At 37.5% G+C, this 21,925-nt stretch overlaps 1 protein-coding gene across 3 annotated transcripts in view; it reads right to left on the minus strand.

Moving 5' to 3' along the window:
• Positions 1-21,925, minus strand: part of NCAM2 (neural cell adhesion molecule 2) — a 520,684-nt gene that overhangs the window by 84,769 nt on the left and 413,990 nt on the right. For all 3 annotated transcript variants that reach the window (XM_023238847.2, XM_011285729.4, XM_023238848.2), the window contains one exon: positions 4,465-4,638. In XM_023238847.2, coding sequence (XP_023094615.2) covers positions 4,465-4,638 — 174 coding nt within the window. The remainder of the gene's footprint in view (positions 1-4,464; positions 4,639-21,925) is intronic.

The following is a 21,925-nucleotide window of genomic DNA, read 5'->3' on the forward strand; positions in this document are numbered from 1 at the left end:
TTCAAAAATCTTTTTAGGTGTACATGTTAGATCACAGAAAAGGAAGGAAAACTGAAATATGAAAAATGATGTGAATGGGGAGACTGTAGCTAGAGAACCAGGGATGTAATTTGTTTTTTGTAAAGTACTGCCGTCCTTTGGAAAATCTCAACTGGTACTCAGACAATGAGAGCTATTGCACGGATCTGTAGTACACAAGGTTGGATTCCAGTGTCCTCATGGGGGAGAGAAGAAAGAGGGAGGTCTGAGGCTTGGACCCCTGCATGGAGCTAGGAATGTCAACGTTCTTGGAAGAAAGGAAAAGTGTGGGCTAAAAAAATTTGTTTGACTTGGCAGGGAGGTGGGATAAATACTTCTTTGAAAATTAGTAACTGCAAATCTGCTCTCATAGCACAGGAACTCTCAAATCAAGAAATTAATTTAAGATGCTTCCACCTTTGTAAAATTTCAGAGCAGCTGTTCAAAGTAAAGGCATATTTTCTGTGGAAGACTGCATCCAAACCCCAGACCTTGCATGACACCAATAAGTAAGATTAGCAAAATATGAGATCGCAATTTAAAATCATAAAATATACTACTAAACAAGCCACGATGAGTGAGATACTGTTGAAACATACAACGAACTAATGTAATTTATATAAATTAAAAATGTGAGTGTTGCGGTGCCTGGGTGGCTCAGTTGGTTGGGCATCCGACTTTGGCTCAGGTCATGATCTCACAGTCCGTGAGTTCGAATCCTGCATCGGGCTTTATGCTGGCAGCTCGGAGCCTGGAGCCTGCTTCAATTCTGTGTCTCCCTCTTTCTCTGCCCCTACCCTGCCTGTGCTCTGTCTCGCTCTCAAAAATAAAATAAAAACATAAAAAAAAAATTTTAATGTGATTGTTAAATTAAAATCTTAATAGACAGGTTTAATGGTAGCTTAAACATAAGTGAACAAAGAATTAGTGAACTGGTAGGCAGAACTGAATACTAACATGGTAAAATAATGAAACATAATAAAATATAGGTACAGAGATATGGTATTCTAACTTCTAAAAAAAACAAGTTTAGCATTTATAACTGGGATTTTTCAGAATAAGGGAATAGAGAGAATGAGGGAAAAGACAATATTTGTATTCAAGAATGTAATGATATAACATTTTCCAGGATGGATGAAAGACATCAATCTTTAGATTGAGGAACATTATGAACCTCAAACAGAACAAGAACTCCACATGAAGACATGTAATTAAACCTCAAGACACCAAATTAAAATAGATATCACAAAACCAGTGTAAGAAAAAAGTAAAAATATTTACAAAGAAAAAATTTCCAAATGACAGTGATATTTCAGCTTTCTAATTCATATTTAACGTGGGCAAATTACTCCCTCAGTTCTCTATAGAAGTCCTTCCAGTAGCTATCTAAAACACATTGCAACAAACACACACACACATTACACCATACACATATATATGTGTGTGTACATATATACATATATAAGTATATGTATGTATATATGTACACACACATATATATATACATATGTATACATATGTATATATATACATATGTATACATATGTGTATATATATACATATATATATACACATATGTATATATATATATACACATATGTATATATATGTATATATATATATAAACACACACACTTAGGGGTGCCTGGGTGGTTCAGTCAGTTAAGCGTCTGACTTTGGCTCAGATCATGATCTCATGGTTCGTGATTTCAGGCCCCACTTAGGGCTTGTGCTGACAGCTCAGAGCCTGGAGCCTGCTTCAGATGCTGTGTCTCCCTCTCTCTCTGCCTCTCCCCCTCTCACACTCTGTGTCTCTCTCTCTCCCAAAAATAAACATTATAATTTTTTAAAAATATATACTTAAAATTATACATATGGGCTATACTCATACTTTACAGGGAAGTAATTTGTGTTCCACTTTCACAACTTTTTGTTTGTTTGTTTATTTGAGACAGAGAGAGAGAGAGAGAGAGAGAGAGAGAGAGAGAAGGAAAGCACCTGAGTAGGGGGAGGGTCAGAGCGAGGAGAGAGAGAAGGAGAGGGTGAGAGAGAGAGAGAGAGAGAGAGACAGAGACAGAGAGAGAGAGAGAATCTCAAGCAGGCTCCATGCTCAGCTTGAATCCCGATGTGGGGCTCAATCCATGACCCTGGGATCATGACCTGAGCCGAGATCAAGAGTCGGATGCTCAACTGACTGAGCCACCCAGGCACCCCACTTTTGTAACTCTTTACTGAATAAAGGAAAAACGGTGCCTAACGGTCAACAGTACTGCCTTTGGAATCTGATTTCCTGTCAGGGTTTGAATTTTAGTTTCACTATTATTTATCCACATGACCTTATAGATAAGAAGCTAAATTTTATAGTCCCAGTATTCTCCTTTATATGGATTGCTCTCAGCTTCATCCTCTGTAAGAGGATATTCATACTACCAAATTCTTCATTTTGTAGTCAAAATCTATTGACTTAATTTATTTTCAGTTCTTAACAGAGTGACTAAAATAGAATGAATATTTGGGAAGTAGGAACTGAATTGCGCCCCACCCCCCATTCATATGTTGAAACCCTAGCCTGTAATGTGATAGTAGTTAGAGGTGGGTCTTGGGGAGGTGATTAGACTTAGTGAACTCATGAGGGTGGAGCCCCATGATGGGATCAGCATTCTCATAGGAAGAGGAAGAGAAACCAGAACTATGAGTATTCTGATCTCATTGGCAAGCTTTAAGCTATCCAAGGCTGAGTGCACTGACTGCCATTCATGTAAGGTCCCCGACTGATACTCAAAATTCACCAAACAGGTTTCTGACACGTTTTCTTTCTACATAAAATACTCACAGGTAAAGAATATACCTATCATATATACCTGAATGTCTAATTTCCGAGACAGTGATTTCTCATTGTAAATTAACAAATGTTCTTTATTATATATCAGTTTTATCCCTGCTTCTGAGATAGGGATATATGGAGTAACAAAATCAGGTCTTTGAACGTGAACAACTCTGTCAGATCAAAGCCATTATAAATTCTTCATGGTTTTGCAACTTTGTAAGTCTCAGAAGAATCTATTAACCTTCTTCCCTAGGGTGGAGGGGTAAGGGGTGATGGTACTCTTCTGTCAAGTTTAATTTCTCTAATGTTCAGCTTTAACATTACTTGTCTCCAGGGTTGTGCCCAAGCACCCACTTTGAATGTTCTGTAGTGTCAGAAATAATTCATCTCTCTTTCTGTCTCTCCCTTTTCACCCTCTTTTGTTTTCTCTCTCTTAAAAATATTATTCTTGCATCTAGGGTAATGGTTGCTTCCACTGGAATCCTAGAACTCACAAGCTCATTCTTTTGGGGCACTATCTTCTCTCCTAAACCACACAGCATTTGCACAAAGACATTACCTACCCAAGCCCTCTTATTATTAGAAGAAATTATAAAAGCTGACATGTTGGGGGGGGGCATTATTTGAAGTATGTGGTAAATGACTGAAGACAGATTAATATTTCTGGCACTTCTATCAAAAACCTATTATTCTCAGTAAAAATGAATAAGCAGGTGCCAACACAGATGAAACTAGGATGATTTTTATCTGTTCTGTCTCCATTGTCCACTAAGCCAACCCTTCATAGAAGGGCTCACTCTTTTCTTCATAGAACAAACAGCTAGCTCATGCTTTTTACAGAACCCTTACACCATACATATTAGGATCAGGCCAGGGCCCAGGGCCAGCACAGGAGGGACAGTATAATTTTCATTACTATATACTCACCAATACTTTATATTACTATATACTCATCATTTTCCTTACTATCCTTTTGTAGTTCTATATCCCAATCAATACACTCCAGCTCTCATAATTTACTATTATTTACTACTTTAGTTTCTTCTTTTAATGGGAAAACAAACCACATTTTCACAACATGATGAAATTCTATATAAGTGAACAGAAGTGCTATAAATTGTTTTAACTTCTCAGAATTAGCTTATTCTATTACTCCACCTGCCATAATTAGTAGTAATAGCTTGAGTTTTCAAAACACAATTTTGAAATAAATTTTAGTAGACAGATGACTTTTTATAGATTGTTTCATAAATGCATGTAAAGTACACTTACTTGTGGAAGAAATCTTATTAATAAATGAAAAACAAGCACATATTTTAGAATATTCAGGCATACAATATGACATGTCAGCAGTTGTTTTTCCCACCACCAAATTTTTAAATACTACTTTCCCCCCAATATTGAACTTTGGAGATTTTGTGAAACTTTCCATCTTTGTTAAAGATAAAAAGTTTCCCACTATTTATTCAAGTTATTCTCAAGAAGAATAGGACAGTGGAAATGTCTTCCCAACTCTACTAAAAAAAAAGGACATATTGAAGAAAAATAAAAGCCCACTCACACAAGCACACTGAAGGTCAGCTTGAATTAACCAACACAATTTGAAAGCACTGACTCACTTTGAACTCCATGGGAGCGTACTATTTTCCAGGTTTCTGATGCCACTTCTTTGACATCCACCTGATAGTGATGAATAGGCACACCTCCATGGGAGTCCGGCTTGTTGAAAGAAACCTTGGCTGTGGTCTGTGACAGCTCTATAATCTTCACTCCATAGGGACTGGATGGCACATCTACAAATTAGTAGAAACAAAGGAAATATAAGCCAGGTAATATGGATGGCCATTATTAAAATTTATGGTATTTTGAAAGTTAGGAACAAAGGAACATTTCTCCCTATGTCACTTAATATATGTGAATTACAAAGCTTGCATAAACTGATGAATGATGTCTTCAAATTGCAAGAAAGTACACATGAGTCAATCTTTACAACTATATCAAATAAAGAATATTCAATATCAAATCTCATTGACTGGGGCAGTAATTATACTTGTCTTTTCTATAGAATATTAGGATTTTATTTGCATTTATGGAAAACAAGCTTGTGTGTGTGTGTGTGTGTGTGTGTGAGAGAGAGAGAGAGAGAGAGAGAGAGAGAGAGAAGGAGAGACAGAGAGAGAGGGAGAGAGAAAGGGAGGGAGAGAGAAGGAGAGACAGAGAGAGAGGGAGGGAGGGAGAGAGAGAGAAGGAGACACAGAGAGAGAGAGAGAGAGAGAGAGAGAGAGAGAGAGAGAGAGGATGTAGATACAATTAGAAGAAGAAGCAGGGGTGCTTGGGTGGGTCAGTCAGTTAAGCATGCAACTTTGGCTCAGGTCAAGATTCACGTTCATGGGTAGGAGCCCTTCATTGGGCTCTGTGCTGACAGGTCAGAACCTGGAGCCCACTTCATATTCTGTGTCTCCCTCTCTCTCTGCCCCTCCCCTGCACACACTCTGTCTCTCTCTGTCTCTCAAAAAAAATTATATATATATATATATATATATATATATATATATATACATACATATGAAAAAAACAGACTTTATTGAATTTTTAGTATAAATAGTTATCTTTTGTGAAAATTTGAGATTTATTTTCTTCTTGTTCATTCAAATTATATTAATAATTTTGGGAAAGTATTAAGTTTAGAACACATGTCATTATGAACGAAACAAAATTGCAAGCTGTCCGTTTTAGCTTCATTTATGTATTATTTAACTAAAATAAACCTTTATTTGAAATAGTTAAGTTGTAATCACTGTATTTAAAAAAATAGCTATAAAATCTTTCTTGTGTGTGTTTTTGTATCAATTCATTACTCACATTATTTAAAGATCAATAAAGTATCCTGAAGGAAAATTTATATCATTTTCCAGCATACAAAACTTTATAAACAAGTATCAAAAATGGTAAAAAGGCAAGAGGGAAAAACAAAAAACAAGGGAGAAAAATTCTCATTGGAATTAACGAATTGAAACTTCTAGTGCAGAAACATGAAGAATTAGAGGCGCATTAAACATTGAAGGGATCTGTCTATGTCTCTCAATTTATCTTTCTTTTCTTTTCCTTTTTAAAAAAGTAATCTCTATACCCAACATGGGGTTCAAACCCAAGATCCCAAGGAAGGTCAAAGAATCACATGCTATACGGAGTGAGCCAGCCAGGAGCACCTGTCTCTCTTTCTTTTCAATACCACATTGGAAACAATCATAAAATTGGAAAATTACATATAATTTACTTAAAAATATACATATATTATAAAAATATGATTAAATATGTCATTTCATCTTTGAACATAATTTTATTTTAAAAAGGTGATTGAAAATAACAGTAAATGCAAATCCCTATTCTATATAGTCAAACATTAATATAAAAATCTCTAATGGCTGTCAAAAGTCAACTGTCCCTTATTTGCTGAAGCTGAAGGAGAGCACGGTAGATCACATAAAAAAATGCCTCATAATTGGTATTGGCAAGAGCCAGGAGGTCGGGTTTTTGGTCTTTGGATGTGAATATTGCAGAGAAATGTATCAATGTACATTTCAGCTCTAATTAGTAACAGTAAATTATTTGGAGATAATATTTTAAATGCATTATGGAATAACTCAAAGGTCTGGAAATAAATGTGTAGAATACTGATGCCTCCCAAAGTCATATTGCTATTAAAATTTTATCTGGAAATAAAAATTGTAAATTATCTGAATAATCTATGAAATGTCACCATACATAAACCTTATAATATTTTCATGTTTCTTTAATCCCTAGATTATAACTGTAGGTTCTTTTCACTCATAGGTTTGATCTAAAGTTTACAGAAAGGAAACACACACACACCAACACATTGATTGTTTTTTTTATATGAAATTTATTGTCAAATTGGTTTCCATACAACACCCAGTGCTCATCCCAACAGGTGCTCTCCTCAATGCCCATCACCCAACCTCCCCTCTCTCCCACCCCCCCACCACCCCTCAGTTTATTCTCAGTTTTTAAGAGTTTCTTATGGTTTGGCTCCCTCTCTCTCTAACTTTTTTCCCTTCCCTTCCTCTCCCCCCATGGTCTTCTGTTAAGTTTCTCAGGATCCACATAAGAGTGAAAACATATGGTATCTGTCTTTCCCTGTATGACTTATTTCACTTAGCATAACACTCTCCAGTTCCATCCACGTTGCTACAAAAGGCCATATTTCATTCTTTCTCATTGCCAAGTATTCCATTGTGTATATAAACCACAATTTCTTTGTCCATTCATCAGTTGATGGACATTTAGGCTCTTTCCATCATTTGGCTGTTGTTGAAAGTGCTGCTATCAACATTGGAGTACAAGTGACCCTATGCATCAGCACTCCTGTATCCCTTGGGTATATTCCTAACAGTGATATTGCTGGGTCATAGGGTAGATCTATTTTTAACTTTTTGAGGAACCTCCACACTGTTTTCCAGAGTGGCTGCACCAGTTTGCATTCCCACCAACAGTGCAAGAGGGTTCCCGTTTCTCCACATCCTCTCCAGCATCTATAGTCTCCTGATTTGTTCATTTTAGCCACTCTGAGTGGCATGAGGTTGTATCTCAGTGTGGTTTTGATTTGTATTTCCCTGATGAGGAGTGACGTTGAACATCTTTTCATGTGCCTGTTGGCCATCTGGATGTCTTCTTTAGAGAAGTGTCTATTCATGTTTTCTGTCCATTTCTTTACTGGATTATTTGTTTTTTGGGCTTGGAGAAGAATGAAACTAGACCACTTTCTTACACCATTCACAAAAATAAACTCAAAATGGATAAAGGACCTGAATGTGAGACAGGAAACTATCAAAACCCTAGAGGAGAAAGCAGGAAAAAACCTCTCTGACCTCAGCCGCAGCAATTTCTTACTTGACACATCTCCAAAGGCAAGGGAATTAAAAGCAAAAATTGACTATTGGGACCTCATGAAGATAAAAAGCTTCTGCACTGCAAAGGAAACAATCAACAAAACTAAAAGGCAACTAATGGAATGGGAAAAGATATTTGCAAATGACATATCGGACAAAGGGCTAGTATGCAAAATCTATAAAGAACTCACATTGATTGTTTAGAAGACTGCCAATTCTTCACCCCCATGCCCATGACTCTCTAATGTCAACTAGGCCTAAATTGGACAAAATGGCAATTATAATCTTCAGTTTAAGGATACTTTTAAAAAACAATGATTCAGTTGGTTAAGTGCCTGACTGTTGATTTCAGCTCAGGTCATGATCTCATGGTTTGTGAGTTCAAACCCCACAATGGGCTCTGCATTGACAGTGCTGAACCTACTTGGGATTCTCTCTCTCTCTCTCTCTCTCTCTCTCTCTCAAAATAAAGAAATAAACTTAAAAAAATAAAAAAAAGAAAGGTACTAAGTACTGAGGTTGGGAGGAGTACCAAGATGTGATACCTCTTGGGCTCCACCTTTGAGCCCATTTGGAAGGGGTCCACACATTTGGAAGGGACATGGTCCTTGATTCTTACTCTGACCACAGACATATGCAGTATCAGCTGAGCTGTGCACTTGACATGATACAACTACAGATAAATAAGGCTTTTTTTTTTAGCATGAAGGTACCACTACCAAAACTTGAGCCAGTGGGTATCTTTTTCTGGCCAGATAGTCTATTTTCAGACCTGTTGACTCTTACTCTGGTTTTCCATTTATATTTACTTTTTGTTGGCCTCTACTTTCTGTTACCTGACTAAAAGAAAAACATGCTTATGACTAATATCTTCCTAAATATTTTTCTTTTATATTCTGATGTTATATGTCCAACCACTTACTGGCTACCAAATTATTCCATGTATATGTGTACACACACACACACACACACACACACACACACACTCACTGAGTGAGTAAAAGGGACTGGAATATACTCAGTCCCCAGGAAATATATGATGAATTAAACATTTCAGTAATTAAAAATAATATACAAAGTAGAGAACATATTCAAGTGAATAGGGCCGAATATGCCTAGAACCAATGTCTCTAATTCTTCACCCTCTCCATTGTTTGTTTTTTTTTTTTAACACAGGTAACTTTATTTTTTTTTCAATATATGAAGTTTATTGTCAAATTGGTTTCCATACAACACCCAGTGCTCATCCCAAAAGGTGCCCTCCTCAATATCCATCACCCACCCTCCCCTCCCTCCCACCCCCCATCAACCCTCAGTTTGTTCTCAGTTTTTAAGTCTCTTATGCTTTGGCTCTCTTCCACTCTAACCTCTTTTTTTTCCTTCCCCTCCCCCATGGGTTTCTGTTAAGTTTCTCAGGATCCACATAAGAGTGAAACCATATGGTATCTGTCTTTCTCTGTATGGCTTATTTCACTTAGCATAACACTCTCCAGTGTTTTTTAATCACATTCATCCTTGAGCCTATCTCTTATATACAACACAATAAGTCAAAGTTATTTCCATCATTCCCACATCATAATTTTTGTGTTCATCTCCTCCTTCCTGCTTCCACTGTGAAGTCCAAGTCCTATCTGCCTCTACCTGCAATGCCATTAGTGGCTCTTCGCTTCCTTTCCTATTGGACATCCCACCAAATTTCAATCCATATGGTATGTAAATGCAAAATCAATCTTTCTAAAGCACCACTCTACTCACGCCACTTCCCTAAGCAGGGAATTCAGAAGCTTCCTCCTCTTTATACCTTGAAGCTTAGACCTTTCAGTCTGGCTTTCAATATCCTGAATTACCTAACCTCACTGGGTCTATGCAAACAGAGGATCATATTGTAGAAGGCTATCAAACACAGTCCAATGTTTCAAATGGGGCTTGTGGATCTTGAATTCCATACACAAAGCTTCCATCACTGTTAGCATATTTTTCTTTCTTTTTTTTTAATGTTTTTTAATTTTTGTTAACATTTATTCATTTTAGAGACAGAGAGAGACAAAGCATGAATGGGAGAAGGTCAGAGAGAGAGGAAGACACAGAATCTGAAACAGGCTCCAGGCTCTGAGCTATCAGCACAGAGCCCGACGTGGGGCTCGAACTCACGGACCGTGAGATCATGACCTGAGCCAAAGTCGGTCGCCCAACCGACTGAGCCACCCAGGCGCCCCTGTTAGCATATTTTTCTGAACTATTTCTTAGCATCCTCCGTCTCAATAATTAAGGAATGCTACCCAGCAGTGAATGAATAGAACAATTGTACAAACACGCGTTTCTTTCTTTATTCTTTCTTTTCACCTCTACTAGAACCAATATAGAGTTGGATGAAGAGCCTAGATATATATCATCAGAATCTATGGATCCAAAGTCTGGTTTTGCTACCTTTCTCAGCTGCAATCTTGGACAAATCTTGTCTTTTCAACCATCAGTATTTTTCTTTCTAAAATGGAGATTGGAATAATACCCAATGCTAAGGTTGCTATGAGTATCAAGTCATGGATAACACAGAACAGAACCTGAGATACATTAAGCACTTAGTAAGTGTTAGTCATCGTAATTTTGTTATCCCTCCCTGATAACTATCCCCCTTCTATTACATTATTGTGCATCCACTGACACCTATCAATATTTCAGTTTAAGGTAATAGATCTAACACTGAGGTCAGCTTAGAAATGTGAACTGTGTGTAACAGCAAAGAATTGGTGCCATAATCTAGGAGTAGGACAGAAACAATCTTCAGCAGATTGTTGTAGGAGTTGCCAGAGGACCCTGCACAAATTAAATGTATCAACTCTTAGTTTCCTCATAAACAAAAAGGTAATAATGCCAACACTGAAGTTGCTATTGTGAGGATACATTGGTGGACAAAAGTCACTGGAAATTCACAAAAACTATTTTCCCTTATCCTTTCTGTAAAAAGGCTGTCAGTATATTCATAATGCTGATAAATTTTTGATATTATGCATATACCTAAAGCCATAGTTTGGTCAAAGCATAAAGGCAAAAACTTCTAAAAAGTCTGCCTTGGTGATTATTTTATCTTGTAATGGATCAAGAAACAATGGAAAAGGTTGATTCTCTGAATTTAATTCTGATAAATAAAAGAATGGAATTAAATAAAGAGATACTAGCAAATGAAGCAGAAGAACATGAAGCCTTATTTTAAAAAAAGAGCACAGCAATCTGATATATATATAAATGTATGAAAACAGATTCAAACTAATACATCAAATATTACGTTCCTCTGCCTAACAGAAAAAGGAGACCAAAGTGAGGCTATACTCTAGAAAGCAAAATTCTGAAAATATATGTCCAAAGATACTCATGTGGAAGATGAAGAATGGAGCTCATATATATAATGTAAGCACACAGGAGATCACGGATGACTAAATGTTTTAGAAACATTTCTGAAGTGAGGGGCACATGGGTAGCTCAGTCTGTTAAAGTGTCCAGAGTGGGTCTGAGCCCTGCATCGGGCTCTGTGCTGACAGCTCTGAGCCTGGGGCCTGCTTTGAATTCTCTGTCTCCCCCACCCGCTCTCTGCCTCTTCCCTGCTTGTGTTCTCTCTCTCCAAAATAAATAAATAAATAAATAAATAAATAAATAGATAAATAGATAGATAGATAGATAGATAAATAAATACTGAAAAAAAAAAGAAACCTGTCTAAAGTGAGATGAAACATGGAATTACAAAGCTGTATTTCCTCAGGCTTCAGGATAAACTGAGATATAATATGTTGAAGACAGCAACAGCCACAAGGATTAGTTGTGTGTGTGTGTGTGTGTGTGTGTGTGTGTGTGTGTGTGTGTGAGTGTGAGTGTGTGTATATGTTTTAGCTCTTCACACTCTCTTCCTCAACTGCATCCACAAGTCTCAGCAAACATAAATAGACCTCAATATCACGAGTGAAAACAGAAGTCATCAAGCAAGTTCGCTCAAATTGTACCCTATCATTTCTGGAATGAACCTGTAATGGAAAGCTTCCCTTCTCTTTTCAAAGACCAAACGCTCCGTCTCTGAAGGGAATTTCTTTACCTTTTCTCTTCTCCAGAACACTGAGTCACCAGATAGCTCTTCTCTTCCCTTTTCTTCTCTTTATAATTTTAGTCTTTCTTGGCAACTTATTACCACGAACTATAATTCCCACATGACAAATTTTCTTCAGTCCTACTCTCTCCCCAGGCAATAAACTCTTGTTTTGCTTCCCTGTCACTCTATTTCAACAGGTTAATTTTTGCCCTCACATCTTTACTTCTGGGAATTTGATTTCCTCGAATGCTGGGAAGCTGGTGACTAAGGTATGGCTCAGAGTCACTGACTCAGCTCTTTCCCCACAGATGAGGATGTGGTATTGCTAAACTTAGATCAATTGGAAGAGTTTGATATTTGTCAACCTTCCCTTAAGTGGAAGTACTCAAGCGAGTATTTGGCCAGAAATATGCTTTAAATCTAGACAATAGAAGTATCTTAGACATTTTCTATTGACACATCACATCCATTTTTATCATCTAAGCTACTGCCCTTTATCATAAGAAAGGGAAGGCTAACTCTTCCTTAACTCTTCCTTTCCCAGACTCGCTTGCTGGTATGGTTTTAAGTGTTAGGAAGGCACTTAGGATGAGGTGTACGAGTAAGCGGTGTAGAATGCTGAGGGGGTGTCAATGCCATTCCTGCTTTTCTGAGGAGGTGCCCCTGGATGACGGATGGCAGAAGCCGGACTCCCTACCCCACCGCCTGTCTGTGCAGTTTCTGGTGCAGAGTGGCTGTGAAGTCAGTATAGTGGTAGCTTGGCAGTAGGTCAGCTTCCTGACCTCTGGTTAGCAGTTGCAGACTTGACCCCTGAACCGCACTTCGCTAATTCGTGAGCTTAGAAGCAGAACACTGGTGGCTCTCTTGTCATCCCCTTCCTCTGCCTTCCCAATGATTCTAGAACCACCCCACTCTCAATATCAGGTTTCTTTCTGCTTGGTTTCTACATCAGTCTCCATCTGATAAACGTCCTAAATATTAAGGGAATTGTCACATGAAGGATTGATCTTCCTGGATTTAGCAAGCCCGTGTAATATGCAGTATTACCATCGATGCATCGCCCCACAGGGACTATGTTGCGACGGGTTCTATCTGCTTCTGCTCTGACGCCCACACTTTTTCCAATAAGATTTTGTGCATATTTTTCCTACTTCAGTTGTAAACGTAATCTAACATCATAGCAAATCCTCAGCACATCTTAAACCCTATCCATTTCCTCTTATTTCACTGCCTTTCTGGTTTTCTCCAAATAATTATTCTACTAATCTTTTCACCACACTTGATCACCTATGTTTAAAATTTTCTTCGTACAAGTGGATATATTAAGTCTCTGAATAATTGTTTTTCATTTTATTTGTTCCTACACTTTTAAGTCCAACAATTAAGCTTAGGTAACCCAGGGATCTCTCCCTAATTATATCACTTTTACCTCTGATATTCTCCACTGAAGTGCTCATTTACTCCTGAGGTACGAGTGGAAATTATTTCCCTCCATAATACCTAAATGTTGACCCTTCTCACAAGTCATGGGCTCCAATCTCCCATTATTAAGTGGGCATTTCAACTATGACCAATAAGCAAATTAAATAAAACATAATAAATCTCTGATGCATTCAATAATTCATGTAAACTTACTATAAGCCAGGCAATTGTCTATGTCTGGGGTAAAATTGAGACATCAGTCATTACTCTTATGGTGGTTACATTCCAATTACATAAAATTAATTATATATATTAATTTTTTATTATAATTACTGTGGTCAAAATTTAAGCAGGTAAGGGAGAGGGTTGGTGGGGATGGGCATGAGAGTTGGAGTGCTATAGTTTCAAATTAGGTGAACAAGAGTATCTTTGCTAAAAAAGTAATATTTAAACAAGGACTTAACAGAGAAAAAACAGCTTATGAAAATGCTAGGAAGATAAAATAGTAAGCATAAAGATGAGATATGCTTTGGGTTTTTAAATAAGAGAGGGACCATCTGTGCAGAGGGGCATGACTCAGGTGGAAAAAAGAGACAAAAGTCAGAGGAGGCCAATGGGAGCAGGGTAGGAAGAAACCTTGAAAAGTCTGATAGGCCTTTACAATCACAATGGCCCCATCCCTGGACAAAATATTAAACCACTGAAATGCTTTAAGCATAAAGGAATTGCGTGTTTGTTTGTTTTCTTGGTTTTTGCTACAGAATAAGTCTTCTTGATTTTTTTTTTTAATTTGAACTATACTCTAGGCAGGCATAGGCCAAAGCAGGAAGGCAAGTTTCGGAATTTATGCAATGATCTATATTAAAAGCAAAAGCAAACCAACTAACCAAACGAACAAAAAACAACTAGAGAGGTGCTGGGTAGTTAAGTCAGTTAAGTATCTGACCCTGGATTTCAGTTTAGATCATGATCCCAGGGTAATAGGATAGAGCCCCATGTCAGGCTCTGTGCTGAGTATGGCACCTGCTTAAAATTCTCTCTCTTTCTTCCTCTGCCCCTCTCCCCTGTTCACATGCAAACAGCCTAGAATTCAGAGTTTTATTTCATGAGAGCAATGAGATTGGAAATAACTTGCCAGTAGAATGAACGAGAACTCTCAAGGGGTTGGGCCTGGGTAAATAAGTAGATTCAAGGATGCTTGGTCCAAACAACTGGAAAAAGACAGTTGCCATTTGCTGAGATGGTAAAGAATGCCACAGGAAGATATATAGGGGTGAATATAGGAGACTGGCTTTGGATATCTGGGCATCTGGACATTTGCACTGACTTCAGGACATGTAAGTGGAGAGGGAATTAAACACGGAGATACAAAAGCATAGCATTCAGGGAAAAGATCCAAGCTAAAGGTGTATATTGGAGTTACAGAGTACAGGTGGTATTTAAATCCATAAGAATTTATTAGCATAGCATAAGTTATGAGTTTTTATGAAACAAAAAAATATCCAAAAAACTGAGGCACAGTGACTTTTAACAGGTCAAAGAGATTTGTAACAACTAGCAAAAGAGACTAAGCAAAGCCCCATGAGGAAGAAGGAAAACTAGAAAAAATGGTGACATGCTAGCTATGTTGGGTGGTGGAGAGATTGTTCAAGGAGAAAGAAGTTATCAACTTCTTTTTGGGTAATATTCTGCCTCTAGATCAAGAAGTCTGAGGATTGAGAATGGACCACTGAACTGAACACGGGAAGGTCAACAGATACCTTAATAATAGAGGGTTTCATAAGAGAAGTAGAGGTAAAAACCTGACTGGAAGGGTGAGAGGAAAATAATTAGGTTCAGAAAATATAAATGATTCTTTTGTGAAGTTTATTTACTAAGGGAGAGTAGGGGTGCAGAGAAATGACATAGTGGCCAGAAGGATTTATAAGGTCAAGATGATTTTCTTTTTTTTTTTTTTTTTTTAATTTTTTTTTTCAACGTTTATTTATTTTTGGAACAGAGAGACAGAGCATGAACGGGGGAGGGGCAGAGAGAGGGAGACATAGAATCGGAAACAGGCTCCAGGCTCCAAGCCATCAGCTCAGAGCCCAACGCGGGGCTCGAACTCATGGACCGCGAGATCGTGACCTGGCTGAAGTCGGACGCTTAACCGACTGCGCCACCCAGGCGCCCCCAAGATGATTTTCTTAAGACAAGAATATTTTTACTATGGAAATAAAAGCTTACTTTTTTTACACTGACACCCACCAGAACAAAAGAAAAGCAACCCATCTGCCTATTATATACATATGCAGTCACACATGTATACGTACATACCTATAAAGAATATGTATATTCTATGTTCCCCCTTTCTGGAACAGTGGACAATACTTTAAGATGTTTGAGTTCACGCTTACGTATTTTGGGCTACTTAGAGAAACATGGAAATAGGCAATTGCCCCATACCCTATGCTATGTTGAAATCAGTCTCTATAATGCTACCAAGATAAATGGATCATGCTGCTTCGTGACTAAAGCACTGCAAACTTCCCTTGTTATATACATGATGTAGCAGAACATGAACATGATGGGTGTTTTAAAGGGGATCTGTAATTTGACCTTACTTTTCTATTTCCATCACCACCACTGCTCCCCTCATACAATATAGCCTCCAGGTTCCCCTTTCTCTACAGTCTATGCCACTTCACAGCATGGGATCTTTGTACAGTCACTTTGATGTTTTCTATCTTACCCTTTATTTTCACTGGACCTGTTTCTACTCAGTCTTTCAGACTTAACTCAGAAGTTGACACCTGTTTGAAGCCTTCCCCAAGAATTCCAAACAGAACTCCATTTTGTGTTCCCAAGCATTTAATCTACACTTCTACAGCAATCCTTTTCTTTTGTACTCTAACTTAAATGTAAAAACCAGGGGCCCTATGTTACTCATCTTCAGATTCCCAAGGTCTCAAACAGTGTTTGACCCTTACTAGAAACTCATTATACATATGTCGAGTACGTGAAACAATGATTAAAAATTGATACAAGTATGGACTCCTTAAAAATGAGATCTAGCTATCTCATTTCCTTTATTTTCAGAGAAGCATGGTTGTTAGAAAATTAAGATGATGGGGTGCCTGGGTGGCGCAGTCGGTTAAGCGTCCGACTTCAGCCAGGTCACGATCTCGTGGTCCGTGAGTTCGAGCCCCGCGTCAGGCTCTAGGCTGATGGCTCAGAGCCTGGAGCCTGTTTCCGATTCTGTGTCTCCCTCTCTCTCTGCCCCTCCCCCGTTCATGCTCTGTCTCTCTCTGTCCCAAAAATAAAATAAAAACGTTGAAAAAAAATTAAAAAAAAAAGAAAGAAAATTAAGATGATGCCATACATAGTTTCTGAAGACTTGCCAAAGTTTTCCTCATAGTTTTGAGGGGAAAAAAAGGAGCCTGTTGTAGACGTTTCCAGACTAGATAATAAAACCGATCAGGTAAGAGAAACCTGGCTTTATATTCAGTTGAAGAAAGTGTGTTTTCAAATGAACTTTCACCTGATTTCAAGTTTTATGTAACAAGGGTCTGGATAAAATATGATCCCAATATAAGGACAAGTAGATTGACTATAATTCCACATATACCGAATTCTATTCAGTTTATTCAGGTTAGCCTGTAAGCAGATCTCTATTCTCAAAAATGACTTGATAGACTTCTCCATGACTTGGGTGAAAACACAGATAACCACACTTCATGATATTTTTGAATTAAGTCAATCCTGGAAAAAAGGCTAGACATTGGATTTGACAGGGTCTCTCAGTAGGTTAAAAAGATGAGCCCAATGGACAAGATGAGATTTAATAGGGGTAAGTACAGGGTCCTGACTGAGGTTAAAAGAAAAATCAATTGTGGGGCACAGGACTGGAGAACTCACTTAAGAACAGTCTGTGGGAAAAAGATGTAGGCTAGAAGGAAAAAAAGTGGCAAAATCAAATGAAATTTTTGTATCCTTTAATAGAAAGATAGTGTCCAGAGTAAGTGAGGTCATTATCCCATTATCAAATTTTACTATGCATTACTCTACAAGGTCTAGATCTAAGTATTTTTTTCCTGGATCTAAGTATTCTATTTAAAGAGGCATTTAACAAACTGACTTTTACCCAAAGATGAATTATCAATATGAACGACAGCTTGGCCATAATAGTAGCTAGCTAGTATTTACTGAGTACATGACCTGTGCTGGTGTTTTGAATTCATTTTCTCACTTAGTTTTCACATACGTCTAATCAAGTGGAGCTTGAAATGGCTTCTGGGGAGCATTGAAACCCCCTTCAGGACAGAAGCACCCATTCGCCAATGTGGGATGTATTGCCTGACAGCTTACAGCAGATTCCATTTCCTCAAAGTCCCCAGGAGAAGGTGACTTTACCAGAAAATCATATCAATTAATGAAGCCACTGTGAGCTCATCATATTAAGATTTAATATGAAAAGTTTACAGTTAAGTGAAATACAACAAACATCAAATGAATTAGGAAAGTTAAGATTATGAATCATTTGATAAAGTTTAAAAGTTAGATTAAATGTCTTGAGGAAAACTTTAAAATATACTATATACATAGGAGACTATATACATAGGAGACAAGGAGACTGCCTTGTCAGAACATGATTTACTGGAAGTAGAAAATTATAAGGAAGGAATGATAATTGTTAACAATATGATTGCAATTTGATTTGCCTTAAATGTGCTTTACATTTTTTTGCCCCAAGATAGGAATCTAAATCAAAAATGAAATTATGTTTTCTACAAAGGATTATCACCTAAGAAGTACACTTGAAAAAAATTCATGACAAAGTCTTAAAATATATATATACATATGTATACATATGTATACATATGTATATATATGTATACATATGTATATATATATTCTTCTCTCCCAGAATAAATAAAAGCAAATGAAGTGAGAGGCATGGAGGTGAAATAGCCAGCTCATGAACATAAGTGGTATCTGTATGCCAATTTTCATATATATATATGTATATGTCTCGCTCTTCATCTAATTGTGTTTGTCCCTGGCATTTTGGTAAAAAGTTAATATAACAAAATTGATTATAAGACATATATGGGCTGGTTTATAATTACAGTTTTATAAAGATAGGAAACAAACCAAAGAGAACTGAATCATTCCTTGCTCATAAACATGAAACCAGGGCCTAATAGAAAGACCTGTTCGGGGCTTTTCTGCTTTAATCCAAGCACAGGTAAATATGGTTTATTTTAGAAAAATCATTTTAAAAATGGATACAAGTTCCTTCATGTTATTTGGGAGAATGAGAAAAGAAAACTGGCAGTTACTACTAGGACTTGGCCAATTAAGATCACATGTAGGAAAGAGTAGCAGAAGAAAAAGGATGTTGCCTTCCTATTGACCCCCATAGGACACCTTTGATCTAGCCAATGTTTTATCCTACTTATAATTTAAATCATCATAATAGATATATTACGTGTTTACATATTGTTTTCTAATTTTTAAATGTATCTTGCTTCCTTACAATAAGTATAAATAATATCTCATGTATTTCTTTGAGCTACTGTGAGAATTATGTTGATGACTACTCACGATTCAATGTAAATAATCACTCCTATTTTTCTTCTCGCCACAACTTTATCAAACTGTTCTCTCCCAGAAGAAATAAAGGCAAATGAAGAGGGAGGCATGGAAGTGAAATATCCAGTTCATGAACATAAGTGGTGTCTGTATGCCAATGTCCATACCCTGTTATACCACACACTTCCATATCCTACTTAATCAAAGATTATACCTCCACTGTTAAGAAAAGAACTATCATCATACTTACTAAGAGATTTTAGAAAAAAAGATGTCTAGGGCACCTGGGTAGCTCAGTCAGTTAAGTGTACGATTTGAGTTCAAGCCCTGCATCGGGCTTTGTGCTGACAGCTCAGAGCCTGGAGCCTGCTTCCAATTCTGTGTCTCCCTCTCTCTCTGCCCCTCCCCTGCTCACACTCTGTCTCTCTCACCTTCAAAACTAAATAAACATTAAAAAAACATGAAGGACATTACTAGGATGACAGGTAGGATCAGATTTTAGTCTTTGGATTAGACAGTAATTTAATTGTTTTATAGAGCTTTTGTAGGAGAATGTTTTGTTACATATAGTAAATACACAGTGAAGTTGGCCCCTGATAAATGGCTCAGATAAAATAATATAAGTTCTATGAACTATTCTCACAAATTTCCTATGAGTATGAAATTATGTTCAAAGAAAAAAGAATAAAAAGGAAGGAGACTAAGGCCAATAAATACACATAAGATATCTTGTGAACATAACCTGTGAGCAGAGAGAGAGGGAGACACAGAATCTGAAGCAGGCTCCAGGCTCTGACCTGTAAGCATAGAGGCCTATGTGGGGCTCAAAGTCACAAACTGCGAGATCACAACCTGGGCCCAAGTCAGATGCTTAACCAACCACCCAGGTGCTCCCCTAGTAATGTCCTTTGTAGCAAAAGATGCAGGCATGGCATTTATTTGTTATTTATCTTTACTGTCCTTTAATCTAGAAAGTTTCCTCAATCAGTCCTTTGTTTGCATGGCTTTGATACTTTGAAGGCTGGTTATTTTGTAGATGGTACCTCAATTTGGACTTTTCTTACATCTCCTCATACTAGATCCTGATTATGCATGTTTGGCAGGAATATTACAATTGTTATTATGTGTTCTTCTCATTACCTATTTCTGGTAGCACCCAAGTTTAATTTTCTCATTACTGGTGATGTTAATTTTGATCACTTAATTAAAGTGGGATCTGGTAGGTTTATCAACCGTAATGTTATTATTTTTCCATTGTATTTAAAAATAATTTGAGGAGTAGACACTTAAAATTTTTTATTTAACACTTATTTATTTTTGAAACAGAGAGAGACAGAGCATGAACGGGGGAGGGGCAGAGAGAGAGGGAGACACAGAATCGTAAAAAGTCTCCAGGCTCTGAGCCATCAGCCCAGAGCCCGACGCGGGGCTCGAACTCCCAGACCGCGAGATCATGACCTGAGCTGAAGTCGGACGCTCAACCAACTGAGCCACCCAGGCACCCCGAGGAGTAGACACTTTAAAAACATTTCCATTTATTTTTTTGTCATCTGACTAAATTTTTTCTCGTTGTACTAGCATTAGCAACCATTGATGCCCCTCAGCTGAATTCATTTGTATTATGATATTTGTTAAAATTGGTTGGTGGATGTTTTTGACATGTCTCTCTCTCTCTCTACTTTTTTTTTTTTTTTAATTTCTTTTCCTCCTGGCACAACACATTTTTCCAGGCTTATTTTGTACTTGGTTCCACTGTTAGAATCAGCAATTTTACAAGAAACCCTGGTTACTTTTACTGAAGAATCGTATTTAGAAACCAAGAAGTAGGGGAGCCTGGGTGGCTCAGTTGGTTAAGCCTCCGACTCTTGACTTCAGTTCAGGTCATGATCTCATGTTCATGGGTTCTAGCCCCACATTGGGCTCTATGCTGGTGGTGGGGAGCCTGCTTGGGATTCTCTCTCCCTATCTCTCTGCCCCTCCCCTGCTAGTTGCAGACTCTCTCTCTCCCTCCCTCTCTCTCTCTCTCTCAAAATAAATAAATAAATAAACTTTAGAAACAAATAAAACCAAGAAGTGGGTACCAGGCTAATATGCTCTTTGCTGCTGAGGTGTTACACGTCCCAAGTCCTCTTGGTGGATAGATAGATCAGAAATTGTTTTCTAAGTAAGATTCCTGACAAAAAGAAGTTCCTTGTAGAAATGGCTGAATACACACACACACACACACACACACACACACACACATACATCTTTACTTCTTTTCTCCTTTCTATCTTTATCAACATACATTAAAACCAGACTTCACACTGGTAACTCCAATCCCCAACTATTATCCCAGGGTCATTCTAGTTTTTGTCCTTTATCTGCAATTTTAAAGGTGAGATGATTACTTCATACTGTATTATACTTTATATATTTACTGATGTTGCTCCATACACTTGTAGAAATGAGTCATGAATCACTGTCCCCACCCTTTTACTTGGTTGGATCCCTCCTTAACACTGATTAGGTTCCAATACTCCTCTCTGGGTTGCTGTATCTGTCTTGGCACATGGAAATCCTTCTCACCTGCCTAGACTCCAACATCCCACACTAGGCCACTGAGGCCCCCTTTAGTCTATTAACACTGCTGAGGGTATGACACCCTATTCCAGGCTGTTGTGCCCCCACCCACATACAGATGTCTACCTTACTTTGATATAGGACTTAATTATAAAGGAGGCGGAAAAGGAAGATAAGAAGGAAGGAAAAGAAAAAGGAAAAAAAAAGATTTTTGAAACAAATGAAGTTAAAAGGATAGCTTTTTCCTGTATTTATCACTGAATATGTAGCACATAATTTCATATGCAATTTTAGCTGCTTTATTTTATTGCCCCTTTGAATCTAAATAATCTGCTATAGTATAAAATACCATATAATAAATTATCTGTACTTTTACTAGGTCAGACAGGCCAAAGAAATTTTGAGCTGTGATATTTACACCCGTTTTGAAATATTTAACTTTTAATATAACATTTCTCTTATATTTTATTTAAAATCACATTGCATTTTCATTGTTCAAATTCTTCAGGAAAGACTACATTTTGTAAGCATTAAATA

This window comes from Felis catus, chromosome C2 (genome assembly GCF_018350175.1).
Source record: "Felis catus isolate Fca126 chromosome C2, F.catus_Fca126_mat1.0, whole genome shotgun sequence".
Lineage (NCBI taxonomy): Eukaryota > Metazoa > Chordata > Mammalia > Carnivora > Felidae > Felis > Felis catus.